Below are 13464 nucleotides of genomic sequence, written 5' to 3' on the forward strand. Positions count from 1 at the left end.
TATATATATATATATATATATATATATATATATATATATATATATATATATATAAATAAAGGTGTTAGATTAACTGCTTCTACAAAGGTACCCAGTTGAGGAAAATAGAGCAAGTAGTAGCTGGAGCAAAGCATTCCAAATCTGCATTAATATGCCAGTCTATGGTATCTAGTAAAACGTCCCCTGATATCTTAATATTTGCAAGTCTTAGAATTGCAGGAATTTTTTCGAAATATGTTTCATCCCTGTTTTTGTACTTACGCCCCACATTGTATCTTCATGGAACCAACTTCATTGTTGAACCAACCCATGGCTTGCAAGGAAGGGTAGTCATCACAGATCTCCCACCGGCGTCCAATAAAGTTCTCTTTCTCAAAGATGGTAATCTTAGACTCTTTATGATTCTATAATCCAGAAGTTTAAAGACTTAAGTAGTATAGTTATTATAACTTAGCAAATTAGTATTATACTAATTTTTTGGCATCATAACATTGTTGGGCTTAACAGGGATTTTATAAGAGAAAATCCAGCTGGGCTATTATCGTGTACACGTTTAGTCCCAAGCAAAGATCTTCTGGGTTGGAGGTATAGAATTAAATTTAGGGAAGAAACATAAGTTAGAATATTTGGTAAGTTTCTAGACCAGGCAAGTGCCACTCCAAAACTCAGAACCGTTTTAAACTCTGAGACCAAATGGTTGGTTTGTTTCTGCTTAAAATATTTTTATTCAAAGATTGCTGGGAGCCAGGCGAGGTGGCGACGCCTTTAATCCCAGGACTTGGTAGGCAGAGGCAGGTGGATTTCTGAGTTCGAGGCCAGCCTGGTCTACAAAGTGAGTTCCGGGACAGCCAGGGCTAGAATTACAAGTATATACTACCATGTTCAGCTCTCACAGACTAAATGCAGCCTCTTGGAGGTTTTTATTTCCAACTGGGGTCACCATGTTGTAGGAGGAATGTGGAGATTCGGTATTGAAGAGGGTAGTTCCTGCAAACCTTATTCCTGAATTAAAATATTTACTTGTTAATGGATAACTGGCTGTGATCTGCCGTTGATGTTCTTAGATCCAAATTCCTGCCACTATGCTTTTTTTTTTTTTATTTCTTTATTATATGTAAGTACACTGTAGCTGTCTTCAGACACTCCAGAAGAGGGCGTCAGATCTTGTTAAGGATGGTTATGAGCCACCATGTGGTTGCTGGGAATTGAACTCAGGACCTTTGGAAGAACAGTCGGGTGCTCTTACCCACTGAGCCATCTCACCAGCCCCCGCCACTATGCTTTCGTGTTAGCCTTGCTTCAGCCTCACCACAGCTCCAGATTCAGTCTACTGAAAACAGTCTGAAACCATGAGCTGGAACATAACTGCCCTTTAAGTCAGGTACTTTTTGAGACAGGGTTTCTCTGTGTAGCCCTGGCTGTCCTGAAACTTACTCTGTAGACCAGGCTGGCCTCCAACTCAGAAATCTGCCTGCCTCTGCCTCCTGATTTTATGGGATTAAAGTTGTGTGCCACCACTGCCCGGCTCTAAGTCAGGTACTCTTGTCAACAATGAGTAAATGGCAATACAAATAAAAAGGTTTTTCTTCGTTTTTCTTTTTTTTCTTTTTTCCTCGCTCCAGCCCCCTAGGGTTTTTCAAAATTAGAAAAACAGACCAAGTTTGGCCAGTTCAGTTGTATCCTAAACAAGATCTTAATGGAAAACTGGATATTATTAAGAAAGTAAAAGAAATGAATTGCTCCCTAAGTTTCAAGAAAAAATTACTTATTTTAAAGATTTTATTTTATTTTAATATATGATGAGTACGCTGTAGTTGTCTTCAGACATACCAGAAGAGGGCACGGGATTGTGAGCCACCATGTGTTGCTGGGAATTGAGCTCAGGACCTCTGGTAGAGCAGCCAGTGCTTCCTGTTACATTTCAACATAATTGACTGAAGCAACACGAACACCTGTCTGACCTCATCCTTTACCCTGCCCCAACTGAAGAAAAGTGGATATTTCAGACTCACAGCGGAACAGATGGGTCGGAAGGACATGAGACGCTCAATATGATAGGCATTGCTCCCGCTCCAGGCATCCCATCGAGGGTATTCTCCCCTTTCCAGGATGAACTGTTGTCCGCAGAAGCTGGTGTGTTCATAACCAATCCAGCTGCCAAAACAGGTCATTGTTCATGGTACTCAAAACCTAGATAGCCTAAGGGTGAAGGCATCTATTCTTTCAGGTAAGTTTATAGTGAGGTAAAATATCAAGCCAGTCACTAATGTACACTCATGAACATGTTTTAAAATGTATTTTGAACTTAACCACAAGATAGTGGTCCCTAGTAATGTGTTTTAACAAAGCTCTATTTCCATTTTAGTGATCTCTGTCTGGGGACTGATGAGCTAGTCACCATTTCTTTGGCTTGAGAGCTTGTAAACCTCTTCCTAAGAGCTGTAGCATGATGGGTTGGGTATCTGTACTTTTTTTTTTAAAGATCTATTTATTGTGCGTGCAGTGTTCTGCCTGTATGTATATTTGCACACCAGAAGAGGGCACCAGATCTCATTATAGATGGTTTTGAGCCACCATGTGGGTGATGGGAACTGAATTCAAGACCTCTGGAAGAACAGGCTGCACTCTGAACGTCTCAACTATCCAGTCCCTCTCCTTGTTTACTTACTTTGAAGGTTCTTCCTATTGCTGCTGTTTATATTTCACCTTCTCAATGGAGCATCCTAAGTTGTTAACAACTTAGTCTCTCACTCTGTAGGCCAGGCTGGCCTTGAACTCAGAGGTCCACCTGCCTCTGCCTCCCAAGTGCTGGGATTAAAGGCGTGTGTCACCACTGCCTGGCAACAACTTAGTCTTATTTATTGAAGCTATTTGCCTGTGCTAAAGGGCTGAAGAGCTATCTCTAGTTTGGTATAGAGCAGCTTGTGGAAGCTTGGTCACATGCTAACCTACTTCTTCATAGGACAACGAGAATACTAGTGTGGGTTTACACCTGGGTCAACCTGCCAAAAATCATAAGACAAAAGCCAAAGAATATCACCAAGATTGACATCAACAATAAATTTCTGGAATGCTGAGAACTAACATGTTTCTGGATTCTTGAAGTTTTGTTCCTTTTAATAGAGCAGCAGTGGTGGAGGTGCCAGGACAGAGAATCCCTGTCTTGAAAAGAAAAAAAGATTTCCCCCTTTACCTATTTTATATGGGCAAGAAAAACAGGTAACCTATGAACTTCAGAACACACATACAATTACTGTCCTATCCCATTGCAAGTCTACTACCAAAGTGTGAACATCACCCCTAGCTTTGAGTTGCTTAATTCAGCATGTAGTGATTGCCTTTAGAAAAATAAGACACCTCTAAGAAATGATTGTTATCTGGGGAGCATCTTCCTAGATCCTTATTCATATGGTACCATGTCTAAAGAGATCTATCTGGAAAGGTCCTGAAGCTCTGTTGGTGCTCATACTCACGCGCCACACTCCACCTTAAGTGACCGGACATTATCAAAACTACGTTCAGAGACATTTGGGCAGGAGTTGGTGAACTCCATCCTCTTGCCCTGGAAGTTCTCCTGATCGTAGATGGTTATCTGAATGGGGTTGAATGGGACAAGGAAGAGAACCAGGTAAAGCAGTAAGAATAGGGGTGCAAGTTAAGAGCAAACTTAATCCTGTAATTTTCATAACTAGCTACAACCGAGGATGCCTGATCAGGTCTCTTCCAGTGAAGAGCAAAAAAGGGGTTCAAATTGGTACCACTGCCCAGTGACATTAACATGTTCAGGCTAAGTTTATGATAGAAATGGTGTTCCAGGGACAATGCAGAGCTCAATAGATCAAGGCCTTGTGAACTCTGATTCCACCATGTGTCCTACACCCATGTGACCCAGAGATCAGGATTCTGGGACTTCGAGAAACACCCTGTAGATTTTTTTTTTTCTTTGCTTCTAAGGCACTAAGGGAAGATTGTGATGAATTTTTCATCCTGTCAACTAGACCCTGGTTGCTGATCTGGCAAGCTCCCCAAACTGTGAACTTGTTTTAGAGTTGACAACTGAGGAGAGGATTAAGTGTTAGGGGAATAGTGAAAGACCCAGCTCATGACTAAATCCAATATCAGGTTGAGGAAAGGGACCGGCATCCCATAGATTTTGGGAGATAGAGTGGCAAATTAGAATTGACCCAGGAAACAAGCATCATCTCCCATCTGTCATAGACCTCCAGAGTGACTCCTTAGGAAAGCCACCTTTCAACAATGTCTAGATGTCAGATTGGCCCTTCCTCCTACAGAACAGTTTTGTTTTGCTTTGTTTTTGGGTGGGGACTCTCAAAGAATGATTGCAGCCTGGTTGTTACTGTGCCAACACCTCAGCTCTGCCCTGCTGGATTTTCCATGTGGTTGGCTCAGCTTACCTTCCATGACCCCAAGGACCCTGGCATAGGGTTGGTCTGAGCCATCTTGGTGGTTGGAAGAGTTTCTGGAAGAGAGGATGCATATCAGTGATGTGACTTTCAGGATGGGAGTAATAATGTGGAAAGTGTAGGAAAAAGGAACAGAGGCTTACAGTCCCAGATTTTGGTTGAGACCCTGGCTCTGGGGCTACTACCAAAACCTCAGGTTTTCTATCAACAAACCTTTTACATCCAGACACTGTAAAAATTAGAAAAGTAATATGGATAAAAGACTGCAAAAGCATTTGGTACTCTTGATAAATATCCCTTCTGTCCTCTTGCTTGCCTTCAGAGAACATTGCCTGGGCCTCACAGTATCAACTTCCTAACAACTGTCTAGACTCATCATATATCTAGTCGTTCAGTCAGCAGGGCCAGAATTCCCCCACCTCTCCTGCCACTCATTAAAATGCAGTCCAAACTTCTTGTCTTCTCAGCACCCAGACTAACCAATTCTGCATGTACGTCCATGCTGCCGCCTCCTCTCTTATAGACCTAGATGTTTTGACCTTGCTGCCTCAAGACTCCTTTGCCTTTTCCAGCCTGCAGAGCTTGACTTCTCCCTCACTTTTCAGCACTTATTACAGTACTCATCTATGTCACTACCGAGTGTAACTGTGTCAGCATCTCCATAGCAGAAATTCCTGTATGATTGATACAGCACCATGCCAAAGCTGTGGGGAGATGAGGCATAGAGTAATTTGGAATTAATGCCTGCTATTTGAAATAGTAGGTAGGAGGATTGCATGTTGAAGACCTAGTTGGACCACTTAGACTCTGTCTCAATCAATAAGTGAAAGCTATGAGTTCCAGGCTAGTTAGGGCTTCATAGTAAAACTTAGTCTCAAAAAGGGAGGGGGAGGTGTGGCTGGGAATATAGCTCAGGACTAGAGTGCTTGCCCAGCATGTGTATGAACCCTTAGATTCAATTCCTCGTACTGTGCATGAAGAAGAAATGGGTAATTATAAAAATATAATGGCTTGGGCTGGGTGTGGTGGTGTATGGCTGTAATCCCATTACTTGGGAGGTAGAGGCAGGTGGATTTCTGAGTTTGAGGCCAGCCTGGTCTACAGAGTAAGTTTCAAACAGCCAAGGCTACACAGAGAAATCCTGTCTTGAAAAGCCAAACCAAACCAAAAAGGAAGAGCCAATGGCTTACTTGATGTCAGACCCTGTTTTACTTGAATAATGTATCTAGTCCTCACAAGTCAAATACCATCACTACCTCACTAACCCATTTCATGAATGAGGACTAAAGACCATAGAAGTTAAGCAGTGTATGATGAGGAGAAGGATGGGGGAAGGGAAGGGAAGGGAGAAAGAAGACTGGCATGTGTATACCAGGTTTCTATTACCAAAACCAACACTGAGGATTCTACTCTGGCATCCAGCCCAGGAGCTAATGTATGAAAATTTGGATATTTCCACATAGAAGTGGAGCCTCCAAATAAGCATCCCTTCCTTGCTCCACCCGTCCTGTGTCCAATAACCTGCTGACTCCTAGTCTCGATTGCTAAAAATGGAGTTAACTGCTACATGCAACTACTTAAGGTAGCAAATGAAGCTGTCCCCACTTTCTCTACCTTCAAAGATTCTAACCTCTAGAGAGGACACAACTGGTTCTTCCTCTGCATCTGTCTATCGAGGAGAGTACAAATAAAGGCACTGTCGAGACCTTACTCACCCAGCTCCCGCTGCACAGTCTGGGTCTCCATCTGGTGCGGCCTCCTCTCTGGATGCCCTCTTTATAGTCCCACAGATGATGGCCAGAGGCTCTGTCAGCACTCTCTTTTCCCTCTCTCTTTGTTTCTCCTGATCCCCAGAGCTTTAGTGGCTCAGCCTATTGGGAGAGGTGTCCCTCAGAGCTTTGTTTAGGGTTCCAGAAGTGCAGGGGCCCTACTATTGGACTTCTCAGAAGTACTCTACAGTGAGTGCTTGTCCCTATCCTGCTCAGCCTAGGACCTATCTAAAATTTTGAAAGGTTGTGGAAAGCACACCAAAATGGACCATATGCTTATGTAAACACACAGAGAGAGAGAGAGAGAGAGAGAGAGAGAGAGAGAGAGAGAGAGAGAGAGAGAGAGAGAGAGAGAAAAGCCAGAAGTAGTCATGGGGCACGATTTTGATCCCAGCACTCAGGAGGCAAAGGCAGAGTTGGATCTCTATGATTTCAGGGCCAGCTGGTACATATATGTGTGTGTGTGTGTGTGTGTGTGTGTGTGTGTGTGTGTGTGTATTTTTTTTAGAGACAGGGTTTCTCTGTGTAGCCCCAGCTGTCCTGGAACTCACTTTGTAGACCAGCTGACCTCGAACTCAGAAATCTGCCTGCCTCTACCTCCCGAGTGCTGGGATTAAAGGCGTGTTCCACCATGCCCGGCGAGGTGGTCTATATATTAAGTTCTTTGACAGCCCAGGCTATATAGTGAGACCCTGTCTCAAAAACAAAACAAAACAACCCCCCCCCAAATCCCTAAAATAAATAAATAAATAAATAAATAAATAAATAAATAAATAATTGGAAGTATTTTTATAAAACTGAGCATTTTTGAGAAAACACAAATGTTCTCAAAGCTTTTTTTCCTTTTTCTTTTCTGGTTTTTCAAGACAGTATTTCTCTGTGTGGTCTTGGCTGTCCTGGAACTCACTCTGTAGACCAGGCTGGCTTCAAATTCAGAAATCTGCCTGCCTCTGCTTCCCAAGTGCTGGAATTAAAGACATGTGCCACCACTGCCCAGCAGAGCTTCTTATTTGATTATTCTCTACACATCTGTAACTAAGTTTAATTACAATTGACAGGTAGACCTGAATCTCACTTTATTTTATTAAATACTCACTTTAATACTGTAGTTTGCTTTTAAAAATTTGAGGCTAATAACCTGGGGGGTTGTTTGTTTTCACATGTATGTGTGTGTGTGTGTGTGTGCATTTACATTTGTTTACTTTGTGTGTGTGTGTATGTATACGTGTGCGCACGTGCATGCATGTGCACACACACATGCATGCACGGGTCAGGACTTCTTTTTCTTCTTTAATTTTATTTATTTTTTTATATATATGATGAGTACACTGTAGCTGTCTTCAGAGACACCAGAAGAGGGCATCAGATCTCATTACAGATGGTTGTGAGTCACCATGTGGTTGCTGTGATTTGAACTCAGGACCTTCGGAAGAGCAGTCAATGCTCTTAACCACTGAGCCATCTCTCCAGCCCCATGAGGATGTCTTGTCTCTAAGAATCAGTTCTGTCCTTCCAAGTGGGTTCCAGGGATTAAATTCAGTGGTGGAAGTTAGCAGTGAGCATCTTTACCAGCTGAACCATTTTGCTGTCCCCCACCTCCCATGCCCTGTCTTAGTCCTTTTTCTCCCTTCCAGACTGCCATCTTAGAAAAATACTTCTTGGTGGCCTAGTCGGTCATCAATGGGAGGAGAGGCACTAGGTCCTGTGAAGGTTCTATGCCCCAGTATAAGGGAATGCCAGGACCAGGAATGGGAGCAGGGGGAGGGGTAGGGGGATAGGGTGTTTTTAGAGGAGAAACCAGGAGGGGGGATAACATTTGAAATGTAAATAAAGAAAATATCTAATAAAAATTTAAATATATATTGATTAACATGAGTACAAGACAATTACTTAGGATAATTAGCATCTTCCTTATGATAATCTTTAAAAAATAATTTTTGTATTTTTAAAACATGTTAAGCCGGTCATGGTGGCGCACGTCTTTTATCCCAGCACTTGGGAGGCAGAGGCAGGCGGATTTCTGAGTTTGAGGCCAGCCTGGTCTACAGAGTGAGTTCCAGGACAGCCAGGGCTACACAGAGAAACCCTGTCTCGAAAAACAAAAACAAAAAACAACAACAAAAAAACAAAAAAAGCCAAAATCAAAAACAAACAAACAAAAACATGCTAAAAGTTTAAAAATTGTTTGAGAACCATATGTTCAACTTTAAAATACCTGCAGATCAAAATAAAATTATTTTTATCAGTTAAAAAAAAGAAAAATACTTCTTTGGTCAGCTACTTCTCTCATTTCCTAATCTCTGGACTGGCTTAGATGGCCTCACCTTGTAGAAATTTCTCTAGAAACTAGAGATATTGGGATCCAAAAGAGGGAACTGAGCCACTTGATTTAGGACAAATTTTTTTCACAATATATTTTTCTGTAGTCTTTGAACTTTAAGCCACAAGAATACATTTTATGTTAGCCAGCCAGTGATGATCTTTAATTCCAGGCAGAGTTGAACATGTGAGTTCATGATCAGCCTGGTCTACAGAGTGAGTTCTAGGACAGCCAGGGCTACACAGAGAAACCCTGTCTTGAAAAACTATATATAGCCAGGCGTGGTGGCGCACGCCTTTAATCCCAGCACTCGGGAGGCAGAGGCAGGCAGATTTCTGAGTTCGAGGCCAGCCTGGTCTGCAGAGTGAGTTCCAGGACAGCCAGGGCTACACAGAGGAACCATGTCTCGAAAAAAACCAAAAAAAAAAAAAAGAAAAAAAAAAGAAAAAAGAAAAGAAAAACTATATATATTAAAACAGTTATTTTTGGAAAATAAATTCCACCTAATTATCTACTTCTTCTATTTAGCTTGGTAAATCCATTTTGAGAAAATGAATGAGTCTTGTGACTCTGGAAGAGCCACAGCGAACATGTGACAATTTCACTGCCCTGTCACCCTGCCGTACACAGCTGCTCATCCTGCCTGTACTGCCTGGGACTTTTTTTTCACTCTCAGGATCTTTGGGGAGAGTTTAATATTTGAATAAATTGTTGGTTCAGTAAAGACTGATTTGGTTCATTTTTCATTTCAGAGAGGAAATATAAGCACAAAAATCATTGCATGGGGGATTGTGTGTGGTCCAGAGTGTGTGCAAACCATTGGCATATGTCCACCAAGAATTCCTAAGCTGCCACCCACACCCCCAGTACACTCATCAGTTTCTTTTATCACCTTACATCCCAGCACCTTGAGGATTGTGAGGTCTCCTGTGCTAATTACCATGTTTTCAAAAGGATAGCCTGATATAGGGGCTTGAGTGGCTATTGCCTCTTTCATGACACTGTGAATCAACCCAGGGCCTGCACACGTTAGATGAACACTCTAGCCCTGAGCCACATCTCTTCACAAAGATGTGGAACATTCCTTGTTATTTGAGACTCTGCTTTGCCTGTCCTACATGGAGCTCACCTCAAAGCTCCAGCTCCCAGTCCCTCCTCTTTTCAGGGAATTTAGGGCAAGGACTATCCAAGGAATAGAAATGAAGGGAGCAACCAGTATGTGATCCCTTCCCAGACTGGGTTTCACAATTTCCTGTTCATCCTTAGTAACTATAGCATAGAGAACATTGACCATGAGTCTGGCATTTTGTTCCTGATCCTTTCAGGACAGCCCCATGAAATGTGTCAACGCTGCAGTAATTTTATAGAGGAGTAAACCGAGGAACAGGAAGGCTAGATTCTAAGCCAAAAAACCTAGCAGGATTCAATCCATGTCCATTTAACTGCAAAGTGCACGTTGTTTCCTCTCTGGCCTGGCGCCTGGCATTGGATGATCACTGCTGTGGAGATGGGATCCAAGAGACTTGAGCATGGTTCATCTCCAGCCCCTGTCTTCTTTCTGCAGGTCTGTCAGGGACACGGACTGGGAGCCATTTTCTTAGCGCACATACTCATTGTGGGAGCAAGTAGGACGACCGTTCATGGTCGCAGGGGGTGATGACTGACCTAGGGAAAGATGACAACCTCCCTCTGCAAAGTGTCAGCTGGGCAAATTCGGGCTTCTTCATGCTTTGGCCACATGCCAGGGATGGTTGCTACTCAACCAGATTTTATGGGTGGCTTGTCCCTCTGGCCTTGCCTCTGGGCCCAGGGGTAGGGGAGTCAGGCCATGGGGCCAGGGAAGCCCTCGGACTCAGCACATTGTGGAGAGGACAATGGGGCTATCCAGGCAGCTGAGCAGCACTTCTGTTGGACACAGCAGGAAAGGTACAAAGCAAAGGGCCCTGTCAGCATTCCGCCTGCTCCTGCCTCCCCCACAAGGGCCTGCTTTGGGGGACCTTTTCTCCCCAGTCCCTTTCGATGTCCTTAAACAGGAAGGAGAGCTGGGGCCCAGATGGTTTTTGAAAAGGCTAAGAAGGCCAAGCAGTGGCAGAGAACTTGGGAGACATCTCAAACTTTTGCTTCCTCTGCTTCCAGGCACGGATAGATGTGCGCTGGCCAGAGAGCTGACACCAAGGCCGGCTTCTTCCATTTGAGACAGGCTTGGAAGCATTTCAGTCCAGTGCAGCCTCACAGAATTTTCAGCTCTGCGGACCAACCAGCTTCCTTCCAATAGAGCCTGTAACACGGATACAAGAATGGGAATCTAGGTAGACTGTGTCCTGTCGATGATGACACAGACCACTCTCCCGACAAGCAGTGGTAGATCGCTTCTTCCTTAGCGCTGCTTGACTGGAGGGGAAAACCACGGGGCATCCAGCTTAACTTAAATTTCAGATCAACAATGAGTACATTAAGCCAGGCGTGGTGGCGCACGCCTTTAATTGCTGCCCTCGGGAGGCAAAGGTAGGTGGATTTCTGAGTTCGAGGTCAGCCTGGTCTACAGAGTGAGTTCCAGGACAGCCAGGGCTACACAGAGAAACCCTGTCTCGAAAANGAAAAAAAAAAAAAAAAAAAAAAAGAGGTCACAAACTTGCTATAATTTCAAAATTACATCTATTTATTTATTTGTGTGTGTGTGGGGGGGAGCCCGTAGAAGTTAGAGAGGTATTAGATCCCCTGGAAGTCAAGTTACAGATGGTTGTGAAGAGTAAAAAGCACTCTTTTTTTTTTTTAAAGATTTATTTATTATATATTATATTCTGTAGCTGTCTTCAGACATACCAGAAGAGGGTGTCAGATCTTGTTATGAATGGTTGTGAGCCACCATGTGGTTGCTGGGATTTGAACCTCAGGACCTTTGGAAGAGCAGTCTGTGCTCTTACCCACTGAGCCATCTCACCAGCCCCCAGGAAGCACTCTTTATCACTGAGCTATCTGTCTCTTCCACCCTAAAGATTTGTTTTTAACTGCAGGCACAAGTTGCGAGCCAGCTAACGTGGACGCTGAACATAGGACTTAGTTCCTCTGCAAGAGCAGTATATGCTTTTAACTGCTGAATACCCATGTTTTGGGTTTTGTTGTTGCTTTTGTTTTGTTTTGGGGATTTTCTCTTTTGAGACAGGGATAGAATTCTGTATGTACCACTATACCTGGCTCCTTTTATTTAATATTTGTTTATTCATTCATTCATTCATTCATTCATTCATTCATTCATTCAGAGACAGAGGTTTTTGTTGTTGTTGTTGTTGTTGTTTTGTTTGTTTGTTTGTTTGTTTTCGAGACAGGGTTTCTCTGTGTACCCCTGGCTGTCCTGAAACTCACTTTGTAAACCAGGCTGGCCTCGAACTCAGAATTCCACCTGCCTCTGCCTCCAGAGTGCTGGGATTAAAGGAGTGTGCCACAATACCTGACTGAGACAGAAGTTTCTTATGTTGCTGCATAGCCAGTGCCCAGAAATTTATGCCCTGCAAGACACACACACACACACACACAAACACACACCTTTTTTTTTTTTAAAGATTCATTTGATGGACTAAAGAGATAGCGCAGCAAAGCTGAGGTCCCAGCACCCATGTTGGGCAGCTCACAGCCACCTTAATTCTTACCTCTGTGGGATCCCACACCTTCTTTGTCCTCTACAGGAACCAGGTACACATGTGGTACACAGACATGCATACAGACAAAACATTCATACACATAAAAACAAGTATACCAAAGAACAAGGATTCATTTTATGGTGTGCACCAAGACACTATTTTTTATTGTGTGTGGGTGGATATGTCTGTGTCTGGGGATAGTCACACAAGCAGGTGTCCAAGGAGGCCAGAGGCATTGGGTCCTCCTGGAACTGGAGTCACAGGCAGCTGTGAACTGCTCTACCTGGTTCTGGGAAAGAGCCATACATGTTCCTAACCATTGAGCTATCCCTCTGGCCCTCTCATGCCTTTCTATAAGGACACCAGTCATTGTATTTACTGTCAACTTTGATTCTGGGTAACCTCAACTTAATTTCAATTACCTTATCTCCAAAGACACCATTTCCAAGCCTGGTCATATTCGAGATCCAAGATGGACATACATTTTAGGCGGACACTATTCAGCCAAGGACAGTATTCAGGTTCAGAGATGAGCAGTTAGCTACCTCCGTACTGTGTCCAAATAGATATGTTTCCCAACAAAGTTCTTTTTTTTTTTTTTTTAAGATTTATTTATTTATTATATGTAAGTACACTGTAGCTGTCTTCAGAGACCCCAGAAGAGGGCATCAGATCTTGTTACAGATGGTTGTGAGACACCATATGGTTGCTGGGATTTGAACTCGGGACCTTTGGAAGAGCAGTCGATGCTCTTACCCGCTGAGCCATCTCACCAGCCCCCAACAACGTTCTTTACAGTCACTACTGTCACTAACTTTAACCTCCTGGACTTCTGATAGCTCTCTCTCAGAAATAGTACCACTTGGGCTGGATAGACGTCTCAGCGGTTAAGAGCATGAACTGCTCTTCCACAGGTCCTGAGTTCAAATCCCAGCAACCACATGGTGGCTCACAACCAGCTGTAATGAGATCTGACGCCCTCTTCTGGTGCACCTGAAGTCAGCTACAGTGCACTTATGTATAATAATAAATAAATCTTTGGACCTGAGGCGACCGAAGCAGGCAGAGGTCTTAAAAAATTAAATTCCCAACAACTACATGAAGGCTCACAATCATCCATACAGCTACAGTGCACGCACACACATAAATAATTCTATAAAGATTTATTTATTTATTATATGTAAGTACACTGTAGCTCTCTTCAGACACTCCAGAAGAGGGCATCAGATCTCATCACAGATGGCCGTAACCTACCATGTGGTTGCTGGGATTTGAACTCCTGACTTCTGGAAGAGCAGTCAGTGCTCTTAACA

The 13464-nt window shown here is 43.3% G+C and overlaps 1 protein-coding gene across 1 annotated transcript in view; it reads right to left on the minus strand.

Annotated features, from left to right (window-relative positions):
* Window positions 1–6170, minus strand: part of Cryba1 (crystallin beta A1) — a 6697-nt gene extending 527 nt beyond the window's left edge. Inside the window, exons 1-5 of the mRNA XM_021212914.2 lie at window positions 6140–6170; window positions 4416–4480; window positions 3474–3592; window positions 2013–2154; window positions 262–404 (exon numbers count right to left, since the gene is read on the minus strand). Of these exons, the coding sequence (XP_021068573.1) occupies window positions 262–404; window positions 2013–2154; window positions 3474–3592; window positions 4416–4480; window positions 6140–6170 (500 nt within the window). The remainder of the gene's footprint in view (window positions 1–261; window positions 405–2012; window positions 2155–3473; window positions 3593–4415; window positions 4481–6139) is intronic.
* Between the last annotated feature and the right edge of the window lie 7294 nt (window positions 6171–13464).

Source organism: Mus pahari, chromosome 14, assembly GCF_900095145.1.
Source record: "Mus pahari chromosome 14, PAHARI_EIJ_v1.1, whole genome shotgun sequence".
Taxonomy (NCBI): Eukaryota; Metazoa; Chordata; class Mammalia; order Rodentia; family Muridae; genus Mus; species Mus pahari.